The sequence below is a fragment of the Sipha flava genome, unplaced genomic scaffold (assembly GCF_003268045.1).
Source record: "Sipha flava isolate LNK unplaced genomic scaffold, YSA_version1 255_pilon_pilon, whole genome shotgun sequence".
In the NCBI taxonomy this organism is placed as follows: domain Eukaryota; kingdom Metazoa; phylum Arthropoda; class Insecta; order Hemiptera; family Aphididae; genus Sipha; species Sipha flava.
In genome coordinates, this window is record NW_020272908.1 from 867,419 (window position 1) to 881,774 (window position 14,356).

Here is a 14,356-nt window from a genome sequence, read left to right on the forward strand (position 1 = left end):
ATATTGTTATGCCAATTTTTATTATTATTGTAATAGTATTTATTTATATTAATGTAATGTATAAAAATAATTAAAAAATAAAAGACATAAATATTATTAACATTGTTATTTTTATTTGTTTCATTTATATATAAAATTAATACACCTTATTTTGATAAAACACAGATTATATTGGTTGGTTCCGTAATATTTACTAATATTATCTATTAAAATATGATAAAATGCATAAAATAATATAATTTTGAGTATGTGAGAGAGTGGGTGGGTGGGTAAAATTATTTCTTGCTACACCTAAAAAATATATCTTGGGCGCCATTGTATATAACTATACACTGATTTCTGTATGAATAGGATCTATAAATATCATGGAATTTTTCCTGTGGTTCTTTTTGTTTATTTTTCATATTAAACATTACATTTCTAATTTGCCATTTATTTTTATTTTATTATATTATTTTTATTTTAACAACTTATTTAATATTGACTATTGAGTACTTTAATAGTAATAATAATTAAAAATAATTTAAAAAGTAATAATAAAAACTTAATACTCTAATATTAAATACTAAATGCATTCCAAAGGTAAATATTATAAATTTTATATATTAAATATTAATACTAAACATAACTCTAATGCATAAAAATCACTAGTGTGTTCATTATACAATTCATTACGAAAATATGCCATACTACAGAGAAAGAACTTCTGAATTATGGAATCATTTTGAGCCTGTAGAAGGTGATAAAGCTAAATGTGACTACTGCAGTATGAAATTGAGTACTGCAGGTGGAAGCTTGAATAATCTAAAAAGGCATTTGTTAGCAAGGCACCCAACAGTGACTATTAATAGGAACGAATCTAATCAGCAAAGAGGTACTTTCATTTCTTTATTTGTCATGCTTAATAAAAATAATAATATTATTTGAAAATTTAAAAAAGTTTTAACTTAAATGTCAACTTTGTAATCAACTTATTAATATTTTAGAGCTGCCTCATACTGAACATGATATACAAACAAGCAGTACCTCAACTATTTCTTTTAGTTCACCTAACGTGACACAGACTAGTTTAGTTATGGCTTCCATTCTATCGTCAGGTACATCTGAGTATTTTCAACAGCCACTTAATCGTCCACGTTCCCAAACACGAATGACTGACTTTGTTTAACAATGTCGACCACTTTCAGTAACTAAAAAAAAACAATTAGATGAACAACTTGCTAAAATGATTGTGAAGAGGTAATACATACTTTTAGTATACCTGGTATGTTTGATAAATATATATATTGTATAATTTTTTTAGATATTATCCATTTGCACTTGTTGAAGACCCTGAATTCAAAAAATTTTTAAATATGTTAAATCCTTCATATACATTGCCAAGTAGAAAGACCGTATCTAACAATATTATACCAAGACTTTATGAAAGTTCCAAGAATGATGTGCAACATTTAATTGATCAAACTATAGCTGTGTGTCTAACAACAGACTGTTGGACTTCAAAGGAGAACACAAGTTTTATGGCCACAACAGCTCATTTTTTTTGATATAAACACACAATTGAAATCTTTCTGTCTTGACTGTACAGAATTTGATGTACGACATACAGGTGACAATATAAGTGAAAAACTTATTACAACTATGAGAAATTGGAATATTACTCATAAAGTAACAGTTATTGTCAGTGACAATGCTGCCAATATAACAAATGATATTCAAAAGACTGGGTATCGTTAGGTTTCATGATTTGCTCACACATTGAATTTGGTTGTCCAGAATGGTCTTAAGCATATTTCATCTATCACCCAGAAGGTTAAAATTATAGTTGAATACTTCAAGCGAAGCCATCATGCATTAGCTAAGTTATATGCCACTCAAGAACAGATGAATCTTCCAAAATTGAAACTCACACAAGATGTTGTCACTAGGTGGAACTCCACTTTTGATATGTTGCAAAGGTTTGTCAAAGTGAAGGACGCTATAAATTCTACATTGGCAGTTCTTCAGGCAAATGTAGATATGTTGTCTTCAGAAGAATGGATAATTGTTGAGAAAGCTTCAGTAGTTCTAGAAATATTTTATGATGTGACAAATGAAATCTGTAGTGATCAATATGTCACATTATCAGTTGTGTTGATTTTTACTAGTGCCATTTTTGAATCTATGAAAATGTATGAACAAGATATTACCTTACCAATTGAAATAAAAGAAATGGTATCTACCTTGAAACAACAAACAATTTCTCGTTTGAAACCACTGGAAGACAATGATCTTGTTACACAGGCTGCACTATTGGATCCACGCTATAAGAAATTGGCATTTTCAAATGTAAGTGACAACAAATATACCAATGCTCTTAATAAATTAAAAAATTAAGTATGTTCCATACAAATTGAAGATGTTAATAATTCCATTAATGAAAATCCACAACAAAGTGATGAGTCTACTTGTATCAAAAGTTCACTGTTGTGTAAATCATTTGATGAACAATACAATAGACAGAAAGCTTCACATAATCCACAGGCAGCTGGAATTATAGAAGTTGATAAATATTTGAATGAGCCAATTTTAAATAGGCATGAAAACCCTCTTACCTGGTGGAATAGTAGGAAGTCTCAATATCCACGTTTATATAACTTAGTCTTAAAAAGATTATGCATTGTAGCTACATCTATTCCGTGTGAGAGACTCTTTAGTAAGGCTGGAATGACATTAACTGAACAAAGAAACCGAATTAAACCAAGCAAAGCGTCTCAAATACTTTTTTTAAACCAAAATCTTTAGTTTGCAATATATATTATTTATTAAATTATATATCTATTATCTACCTATTATAGTGTTACTTAACAGGAAAAAATTAACAAGGAGTTAATAGCATAGAATATTAGAATTATTAGTAATTACCAATAGATTAGGTAAGATAAGATAAGATATTTCAGTTATAAATTATAATATAGGTAATCATTATTATTTATTATATTTGTACTTTATATTTATATTAAGTTGAACTATATAAATATTTATTCAATGTGGTTTTTTTTTTATATATATTTACTAGGAACTTAAATATTTATACATAATGGTAAATAAATACTATTTATTTTTAATATATTATGTTATATTTTATTAACTAACTAGCTGAATTACCCGTCGTTGCCGGGTTTAAGTATATAAATGTATGTAACCGGCCAAGATTAAATTTTGTTAAATCTATTGAAATTTAAATTAATTAAGATTTTTGAAATAATATTTTATACATATTCGATAAGTTATAGCTTACAACTTCCTGAACCTCTCTACAGTTTGGTATTCTGTTGAATACATATAGCATCTCACTTCTCCGAATATTTTACCTTTTGTCAATAAGTTCATAGTCTTTTTGTCTTTTAACCGAAACACTCTTGCAACTATATCATGTCGATCATATGATCTTTGACCGGGAAGTAAAAGCTCTTTTATCTCGTCCCAGCGAGGATTACATGTAAAAGTAATAAAAAGGTCAGGACGACCGTAATGTCTAACGTAGGTCATAGCATCTTGTGTTCTTTCGTACATGTACCTTGGCCCACCAGTAAAAGTTGACGGGAGCATAACCATTTGGCCTAACTGATTAGCTTCTATGTCTCGTCATCCAATCGCATCTTTTAAATGAATATAACTATCTGCACGCAATTTGGCTTGGTTGTTTTTTGATGTAATTTAGTCTTTCAGTTTCAATTTTGGCGTATTCATCTACCAAATATTGACTGAAAAGAGAACGATAATTAACTAAATAGTTGTCTTCCCCTTCTCTGACCATTATTCTATATGAGTAAAAACTTTATGCAGAGACAGTTTTTTTAAGCAGTAACTTGGTTTTTGGATCGCGTTGTGGTATATTGATTGCATACCCATCATCCCCCCAACAAAAAATTAAAGGATACTGCAGTGCGTCGTATGCTCGATGTATCTCACTGATACGGTGAAGTGAGTTACTTCGGTTTTCGAGGATGATGTCTCTTCGATCAAACTGCTGATCTACTAACACTAAAGCAACTTTATTTGCCGTTGGTGCATTATACCTACCTCTATGTTCTTCTGATGGTTTTTTATCTGCATGTATTACAACTTTAAATGACTCTGAAGGAGGTATTTTATCGATGGTAAATTGTTATGATCAATTGTAAATTATGCGGTGGCATGCCTAGTAAATCCAATGAGTTTAAAAACTCTGTTGGATGATTTACAACTTCAGTAGCATCGCAAACTGTATCTAGATTTGTATGACACCAAGTTTTCTGGTAACAAATTTTGTATCTTGAGATTCAATTCGTTGACCTCCACATTTTTTGCTACTAAAATTGCTCTTTCTGCCAGCCACTCATGATTTGTGTATTGTCTGTGTACACTGGGACATATCTGGTCAATGAGAGCATCTTGCGAATAAATGATTGAGCAGAAATCGTTCGGTACTTTTATACATCCCGTTTCATCTCTTTCCCATCTCCAATATCTAACAATTGTTTTGAGAATCTTTTGCACGCAGCTTTTTTTGATTGAATCGAAATCGAAGTATCGAAATCGTTCGCTATCTATCTTTATATATATTTTGACCATGAATTGTTGACAAAGCTTATGCATCGTAAAATAACTTAGTCCTGATCGCGTCTAATCATCAACCAATATGCATAATAATTTTTTTGAACTAACATTCTTATTTGTTTTGGCACCTGTTGCGGGATCTTTTTGTTTAATATTTATGCAATACCCGTCATTTACTACCAAAAATAAAATTAATAGTTTTTAAATAGTTTTTAATAGTTTTTTAATAGTTTTATTTAATATAATTCATTTTCAATAGCGCAGTTATCGACCTGGTCAAAAAATATTAAACCGATTTCAATCCTTTAAATTCAAAATTTCGAAAAATCCTTTTTTATCGCACGTCTACATCATAATAGCTATCTGTATGCCAAATTTCAGCCAGATCCGTTCAATGGTTTGAGCTGTGCGTTGATAGCAGTCAATCAGCTTATTGTTTTATATATACAGATTATATATAATATATATGCTACTAGCTGTCCCGACACGGCGTTGCCCGCGTATTAGTTGGTTTTTTGGCATTTTCGTAGGCCATGTATTAGTGTTATTATGTATGAGAAAATTTAAAAGTAATAGGTAAAGTATCTAAATGTTGAAATTAAGTACAAACCAACATATATATTTTCTGAATTTACGTCATACCGAACTTCGTATTTTATACCTTTGAACATTTCTCGAAAATTCTATAACTTTCTTCATTACAACAATTGCAATGCAAAAAATAATATTGAGATAAAAACTATCCTATATATTTATTACAATAATTGTAATGCAAAAAATAATATTAAGATAAAAACCATAGGTTAGGTTAGTTATATAATTCTCGGAACAATTCATATCTACACGCCGCCGACGATAAAACACAAACAATAGAAAAAAGGTCAGATTACAGGTAGCTATATAGATACTGTCGCGGTCGGTCATGGGAAAACCCGAAATACACCATGCAATTATACACATTTATTAAAAAGTTAATTAAAATATTTAAAATATTAAAAAATTTGAAAAAAAACTATCCTATATTTTAAGTTGGACCAAATTACACACGGTGTAAAAAATTGCATCAAAATCGGTTCAGTAGTTTCGGAGATTATCGCGAACATACATTGTGACACGAAATTTTTATATATACAGATATTCTTGTATTTTTGTATAGGTAAGCCATACAAGTTTATATTTATATAAATTATTATTTTTTTCGTATAAACAAAAAAAGTAGCTAACTTATAAATTTAATATTTTCTAGATACCTACCTACGAAATCCGAATTGAAAAACGAACGGTTTCAGTGAATCCAACTTACAAAAAAAAGAATCGGACGAACGACGACCCGTTCGTTCGCGAACGACACATTTCTAATTCAGTCAATCCGTGTATCGTTCAGTGAACGATAAATGAACGAACTACTATACCTAACTGAACGAAACTTCAAGTTCCCAATTTCCCATTCCCAATTAAACAGAACTACGAGATATACATTACATAAGCCATGTACCGTTCAGTGAACTAGTTCATTGAACTAGTTCAATTAAGTGAACGATGAACGAACGAACTAGTTCACTCAACTGAACGAAACTTCCCATCCCTAGTCTGACCAGCCGGTATATATATATATATCAGCGTCGATTGTCTAGAACATTCTCGAAATTACCTTAATAAGATAATGATCGCATATTCTAGAACATAGGATTTCCCTTATCCACTAACAATATTGTAAACAACTTGGACGATTCGTGGTGCGTTGTTTACGTCACCACACTATATTTAATCAAATCGTCAAATGTCCGTAATCACTTAAGAATGAATAAAACAAAAAAGTATAAAAATTACCCCGCACACGAACTCGTATGTCAACACTTGCTCGCAATGAATTTCACAAGTCTACAGTGCTGGATGACGACAATGAATTAAACCACGTTATTCACAATCGCCGCTAAAACAAGGGGAACTATATAATAATAAACAAAATGACAATAAACTACGCAAAACGACACTTACCAAAAGACTGGTACAGCACAAAAGTGAACGAAAACGTGGTTTTTTAAAAAAGGTTGTAAACGGACGATGAGTTCACAAACTTTACGAGTACACACGGACCAAACGATAGAGAACGAGTCGGTGCCAATGAAATCTACGAAGGCTATGGCCACCGGACAACACAATGAAGACAAATACTTCAGTGTCAACACCTTAAGACTAAAATACGAGGACTTATGAAACTTTGTGACACTGAGACGATGGCTTTAACTTAGACTGAAACATAACCAGACTTATGTTGTGTAACCAAATTGTTGGATTGGATCTTATGGGTTACTACAATAGCCACCTCGATCCCCGGATCATAGACCATTAGACTACTTTTGTCTACTTTTTGTAGGAATATCTAAAAACTGTTGTCTATGCTGACCCACCTACCAGACTTATGCACCTGAAAAATAAAATAAATGCGGCATGTATTCAACTTTCCAAAGAACAAATTTCAAGTGCAACAATAAGAAAAAATAGAGAATTTCTATGAAGGGCTGAAGTATGTATAAATTTTAATGGAGAATAATTTAAACAATTCATAAGATAAACAAATGTAATTTTTAATCGACTAAAAAAATTAATTTAAATCATTAATTGTGTTTTTTTTTAATTACCTATAGAGACAAATTATAATAGAGAAAAATGTTGATATGAGGAAAAGATTATCCCTCCCTTAAAGTACACCCTTATATCATACATAATTAAATCTAATGGCAAATGAAGAAGCTCCCACATGTGAAGTTTGTGGTATTGAACTGACTATAAAGCATATAATAACCGAATGCCGTAAATATGAACGTGAACGTCAAAACTTCAAAATAGACCTAATCCTGGACAATGTAATGGGACCAAAAACCAAATATAACACTTAAGTGATAACCTTCTCACAAATTAAAAACTTGTACATGATTTAAAAAAAAAAAAATGTATAAAAAATGCATATACTGTAACTAATGGCCATAGATGCTGAGTTCATTTTCTTTGATACCAATAATTAAATCTAGCAATAGCAAAACATTGCCGAATTAGCAAATTGCACATATATTCAACGTTTTAAATATAATGAGCGCAGAGATAATTTTTTTTGATGCTTGATTGTAACGTAGAACTTGTGTAAATGTAAACTAATATAATTACTTCGTGTGTTAATTTCATGTGCATATCAGCCGTGAAAAAATGAGTGTTAGTTATTTACGAATGAGATGTGATTGTTGATCTTTTTTTGATTAATTATTTTGTTTAAGTTATTTGTTATTCTAATCAGCCTATTGAATAATTCGATGTGTCAATTTAGAAATTTAACATTATGTTACTATTAGAAGGATTATAACTTCTAAGAATATTCAAACAACTAATTTTATTAGTTAATTATCGAATCGCTAATCGACGATGGGGCGTAGAAGTTACCATTTCAAATAATCGAAAACATAAGTTAAATCTTATATGTTAAAATAAATTATAGATTTGTGACATTTCGATGTGCAAAGAAGACGATGACTGAATTTGCATAATTTAAGCTCAACTAGCTTCCGTTTCTTCGAAAGTTTCAAAGACTGAATATTTATTTTTATATTATAATCATTACGGGAAACATACTATATTCAATATTTTAGGTAATTTTATGTAATTTTGAATTAATGAATATATTAATGTATTTATATAATCATTTATTTTGTATTAAAGTATATTCTTAGTAAGATATTATAATCTTTCTATTTCATTGTTATACCATTCATACCTATACCTAATTAAAAAAAATATAACATTTGAAAGGTAAAAATCGTATAGTATTAAAAAGTGTTTTTTTTAACTAGAAAAAAAAATAATATAATTTTAGAATGAAATACAATTGATTATATATAATATAATTAATTTACTTTTAATTTTAATATTTTGTGTATTTATTATGTATGAAATTATTATAATTTATAAGATGAACATGAAAGGTAAATTCTTTCGTAGGTCAATAATTTTGAACAATTTAATAGGGCTAAAAGTCTTAGGTAAAATAATTAATCTGCAATATCATAGTCCGCCTTTGTCTCTAAAATATTAGTGATTTTCTAACTATGGTATATTTATGTATAGTTTTTGCGTTATTGCAATTTTAAAAAACATAAGAAATTTAATGTTGGTACAATTTATAATGACGAAAAATGTTTGTATCATATCAGTATTATTTTTTTAAGCTCTTATTTTCTTAGTCCTAACTATCAATTAGGTAACCAACTACTGGCGCTTTTTAAATTATTATTCCAGTATTGATATAAATACCACCGGAACCGGATAACGTACATATGTCATTGACCTTGAGAAGTGTGATAAACCAATAAGTTACATTCGTTATTATTTTTATTTTTCCTTAAAATAATACGTATATTATTATCACTTCCCCCATCTGGCTAGTACAGCAGTCTTAATATCAATATATCATTACTTTATACTTGCTCCATTATTAGTTTGTTGGCTGACAATTTTCACTCAAATTTAAAACTTTCAAATTAAAAAAATTGAAATTTAAAAATTATAAAATAAGAATGAAAATGTTGAAAACTTAATCTTCGAAAATAACTGTTTTAACTTCAAAGGTTTTGATTTTCCAACGTTCGAAAAATATCAAACATAATGATAAATAAATGGTATTTCCTCAGAAATTGATTTTTTACATGTTCATTGTACATATTATATTATATTTTATTAATCATGTTGTAAACTCCTGTTCATTTTATTTTAGTACGTATTTTATTCTGTGTATAATTTGTAAACAATGGCTAGAACGTACGAAACACGATACAACCTTGTTCTACTTAAAAGTTCTATCCTTAATTTTAATTAAATAATATTATTTTGTAAATGATAACTAATATGGACGAATCACTACCCAATATTGTTCTATTTTAAACTGAAGAGTCCCGAGAAAGAACCAGGTAACTCCAATTTTGTTCGTAATTCATTTTTGTACATTATCTGATAATGGAAAATTTTTTCTACAGTTTTGTGCAATAACTATATAAATCCATCGGCCAAATAGGCTAATATCATACAAAAGGATATAACTGATTTTCAGATTTCGATCCACATTTTTCTTGGTTTTTGTTAAAAAATGTACTTAAAATTATGTAAAATATAAATCTATATACAGTCGAGTCTCGATAACTCAAACCTCGATTACTAGAAAACCTTGATAAATCGAATTCTTTTTCTGTCCCCCGGAAATTCCTATACACACAATGTAATATTTGTCGTGATAAGTCAAATGCAAAAATTATTGACCATAGATAACTCAAAAACAGTTATGACAAATATATCTTAAATTTTATCATTAGAATAAACCGTTTTAATGAAATTATCATTATATACTACTTTGCTGTAAAATAATCAATATTTGTTTATATAACAATTGCTGAAAAATTTTAAAAATAAGATTAAAAAATTAAAATAGTTATCTAAGGAAAAAGAAATCAAATATATTCATGTAGAAGGCTATGATAGAGATGTAATATATAGATGATATGATAGAAGTTCCGATTGAAAAGTTATAATAGATCATTATTAGTTAGAACCAGAAATTACTTTCAAACATTTACTGAAATAGATACTAATATATATAACTAGAGTATTAAATAATCAAGACATTACAAATGCAATTCAATCGATTTCTAAATCTGACTTAGACGAAAATGAAGAAAAATATGAATATTCAATAGTTTTCTTACTTAACAAACTTTTATTTCAAGTTATTTTTCTTAAATTGTAAGAGTTATACATATATTGTGTTTTAAAATGCTATCTTATAGTAAATTTGTAATTAATAAATATTTTGGAAATGTGTTTCAAAATGTATTATTCTAATTGTAATTGAAGTTAATAAATACACATATAATAATAGCTATACGAAATTTGTTCAAATTTTTAAAAAAAAAATCGAGTTATGTTACTCAAAAATACATAAACCGAATACATTTTTACCTCCCTTGAAATCGATTTATCGAGATTCGACTATACTAATATTTATATGTATAGTAAACTCATCGCATGGAGAATTTAAATCTATTTTAACAATATTTTCATACCGCCAATAGAAATTTAATTATTTTGTTCTTTATGCATCTTGAACAATTTTAAAAAATGAAGATCCCTAGTTCTTGTTCTGAACCTTTCAATTGTTGTCCTCGACAATTTTGATATAATAATACATGCTTAGGGACCACGGTCGCCGGAGAGCGAATCAGTCGTTACCTAGAGTCATCGTATCTAAAAGTCTCTTTCAGAACATCCATATGTTTTTATTTGTTCGTTTATTAGTTTATTTATAAAATAAAGTTTAACAGTGCCAGTAGTAGTCGATTATTTAACTAGTTGACACGGCTCACAACAATATCATTATTCATGGGAAACATTTAAAATATCTAACGATGAAAAATAAATAACTCCTGTTATCGGCAACGCACTACCGATCGGTATTGCTTTTAGTGTTAATTTAATTCACTCACTTTTAAGACGTGCTCTCCGATGACAGTCTGTTGACGTCAAAACATTGATTACTTATGACCTTAGATCATTAACAAATTAGGAGACCGACATTACTACAGGGCCCGATGAATATGTGGATACGCGCACTTAATAGTGTATGTGCTATTGGATCGTGTTCCTATTATCGTGTTACTTCAATTGAACTGTCGAAAGTTAAAAACCTGTTATGAAATATTGATATGAATGCATGCGTACATGTAATAGGTTCAACAGTTATATAAAAGTTAAATGTTGATTTCAGCTAGTCCAGCTCTTTTGACAGTAGTGATGAGCAAATGGCTCTATCCAATGTACACAATCGAAGGCTTCACCGTACTAATGCACCAGCACGGCCGTAATGACGCGCAACTTCTTCCTCGGCGTTTTGTCGAACCTTCGGATTGTTTGAATCCTTTTATCGGCTGTAAAAGTTGTGCCGTTTACGACACATAGACACTGCGAAACGGCTAAAATTACATAGAGCAAACTCTCTAGAAAAAGTTTTACATTCGCTCCGTGAAAATGTTTTTTAAATAAAATTAAACGCAACCATCGTAAAATATGTGCATTCGTTGTTTCAATAGAATTTAAAAATAATACAATTTACATTTTACCGTATTTTAATACACAGTTCGGGAAACCAATATAAAAACAAAAAAAACGGTGTATTGAATTTTAATTCGAGTACAATACGATTGTAAAACTTTTGCAGAGCAAAACCAAATCACGTACATGCCGTGCCACGTTTTACTAAAAAAAAAAATAATAAATAAAATTATTCTACCGTCAAGCAACGGTTTTTATCTATTTAATTGTATCGAACGATATGACAGTGCGCAGTTGTGCTAATCGTAAATCAAATCTATCTTACAGTCAGTGTAATAATGTATGAACGTTTATTTTTTCTTCGATAAAAATTAAATCCACGAACGTGCAGCGCTGTTTCCAGCGATTAAACGGCGCAATGCGATCGACGTTGCGTATTCGTTGCGTGCTTTTTAGGCGGTGGACATGCGACGGCACCAACGACGGCCCCACAACGGTGAAACGTATTATTTATCGTGACGCAGACGCGCGACGGTGACGGTCGAGGGGTACGGTATTATTTTTCCCGCCCCACATAATTTTTTTTATCGCGCGACCAATAAAGCCGGGGCCCAAGGATACGGTGAAAAACCAACGCAAATGTTTTGTACAGAACAAAAAAAAACACGCCAGTACGAACATTTCACCGACAGACGACGACGACGACGATAATGTATTCCACAGCGGCCCCAAGGCACACGACGATGTACGCGTCGCGGATGTTTCAACGTACAATATCGTGTTATATTACATTATTACAACACATTATCGCGCTGGCGTAGGCGGTCCGTGACCCGACGGCCGCGCGTATAGGGGACGATAACGGTGCCGGCGAATTATGATAATTACCACGCACATCACGGGATACGATATGGTATCCGAAACGCTCGCGCACGACGTTAAAACTGTCCGACGGGCGCGGCGCGCACACGTACCGCGGACGGACGACTCTACAACGGCGGCGCCCGCATGTGACCGGGTACGTAACAACAACGGTTACCGCGACCACGGCCGTATCTGCACGGTATACCTGTTCGAGTTTCTTTCCGAACTGACCGCCGCCGCCGAACCGGTGGGCGGGAAACGGGTAGTGCGGTAGATAAGGAGCCAGAGCGCGCGCCCCCAGGACATGTGCCTCGCGCTACTGTTGTTCATGGGCAACGCGATGACGGGCGTCGGTCGCAAAACGGTCGAGTCGGCGGACCGCGGCGGTGGTGTTGTTGTTGACCGCCGGCAAAACGAAATCATGGACGAGCTGACCAAGGACGTGGAGCGCCTGAAAGCGATGATGGATGAACGGGACCGGACCATCCAACAGCTGAGCCGGACCGTCGACGACATTCACGTGAGTGCGACAACCCTATCGTTTTTCACGTTCATTGCACACTCGTATACGAGTATAGGGTTGTTATGTTTTTAATGATTTACGGGAATACGGTGGTATCTCACATCCGGACCGAACAAACGATTGTTCCGATACGTGATTCACGTGTTTTTTTTTTTTGTGTTCGCTTCATGGCGGTCTCTTTCCTTCCACTGGACGCACTTACTCCGGTTGGATACGTGTCTAACCTGCGATATCCACTGAAATGTGTACGGTTTTCAGTTTACCTATTACTTTTTTTTTTCGACCCATCGGCTATATTGTACATTCCCTAAAAACTATGGATCAACATATGACAGGAGTTAATAATTTGAACACTAAACCACTTGTTTTTGTGTTTTCGTAGTGTTTTCCTTTTTTCTCTATCCCGGTCTTCGATAACCCCAACTAACAGTCGTCCGGTTGTTGGAAAATATTCTCTTAAATCATCATCACACGCTCTACACAGGTACCGTTGGGGTTCAATTATAACAGCACAAAAACATTTATCATCTCCAAAAACCAATCTATATGCATGTATAACTCGGCATCTGTTTGTGGAAAAATAGTTTTCGCACGCACACACAGCAAGTCGTTGCTACTCGGTAGTCGTTTACGCGCAATTTTTGCGTTTGAAACTCGTCGAGAGAAAATCGATCGACTAGCAAAGGTTTTATTTCTATTATTTTTTTTTTAATTCGTGAAAATGCGTGCACGAAATACGAATAACATATTTTACCGTTCTGCATGCGTATAATATCATGAACGGTCATGCAGGTAAGTATATAGCTACACAGTTTAGTAGTTATAGTAATACACCGTTGTTGTACACCAATGTTATACATGTTTGTAAAATTAGTGTAAAACAATATTTTCCGTTCTGGTTCAAACCATTGAAAACTATATCGAAGAAAAAAATAAAACGCAACGTTATATTATATTTTCATCACAGCATTGTGTTATACACATTATTAAGTGATGAATGTTTTATCGCGTACGAAACTCGTGCTTTATCCTGTGGTCGGCTGCCGCGGTTATAATAATATACAATGACGTCAGAGTACGACACAAAGACACTTCCTGGCGCGTATATCTGTTGTGGCGCCGACTTGCAATTAATCCACTTGGGATGTTAAATTCAAATGTTTAGAGCCAGGCGATAATAATCCTGCGTATGATACATATGACAGTACCTTAAGTCGATCACAATATAGTCTACGCGCATTAATATAGACCAGAGGTGGCCACCCCACTAACCATAATTTCGAGAGTTGCAAACGTATAAAG

At 31.9% G+C, this 14,356-nt stretch overlaps 2 protein-coding genes across 2 annotated transcripts in view; both read left to right on the plus strand.

Moving 5' to 3' along the window:
• Window positions 1–681: 681 nt before the first annotated feature.
• Window positions 682–2,784, plus strand: LOC112684680 (zinc finger BED domain-containing protein 1-like). The gene is made up of 7 exons (XM_025556316.1): window positions 682–922; window positions 987–1,097; window positions 1,170–1,239; window positions 1,304–1,515; window positions 1,589–1,680; window positions 1,777–2,332; window positions 2,399–2,784. Exons 1-7 carry the CDS (start codon window positions 682–684, stop codon window positions 2,782–2,784), a joined length of 1,668 nt encoding a protein of 555 aa, XP_025412101.1.
• Window positions 2,785–12,594: 9,810 nt separating this feature from the next.
• The window catches only part of LOC112684669 (cGMP-dependent protein kinase, isozyme 1-like), a 33,762-nt gene continuing 32,000 nt past the window's right edge, over window positions 12,595–14,356 (plus strand). The window contains exon 1 of the mRNA XM_025556306.1: window positions 12,595–13,051. Coding sequence (XP_025412091.1) covers window positions 12,836–13,051 — 216 coding nt within the window. The 5' untranslated portion in view covers window positions 12,595–12,835. The remainder of the gene's footprint in view (window positions 13,052–14,356) is intronic.

What these genes read in the sequence shown, in the direction of transcription:
- LOC112684680 (XM_025556316.1), top strand. Translation starts at nt 682, where the DNA reads ATGCCATACTACAGAGAAAGAACTTCTGAATTATGGAATCATTTTGAG. An exon ending in GGCTTCCATTCTATCGTCAG is followed by an intron (nt 1,098 to 1,169) that starts GTACATCTGAGT and finishes ACTTTGTTTAAC; the next exon opens with AATGTCGACCACTTTCAGTA. An exon ending in ATTGGCATTTTCAAATGTAA is followed by an intron (nt 2,333 to 2,398) that starts GTGACAACAAAT and finishes TACAAATTGAAG; the next exon opens with ATGTTAATAATTCCATTAAT.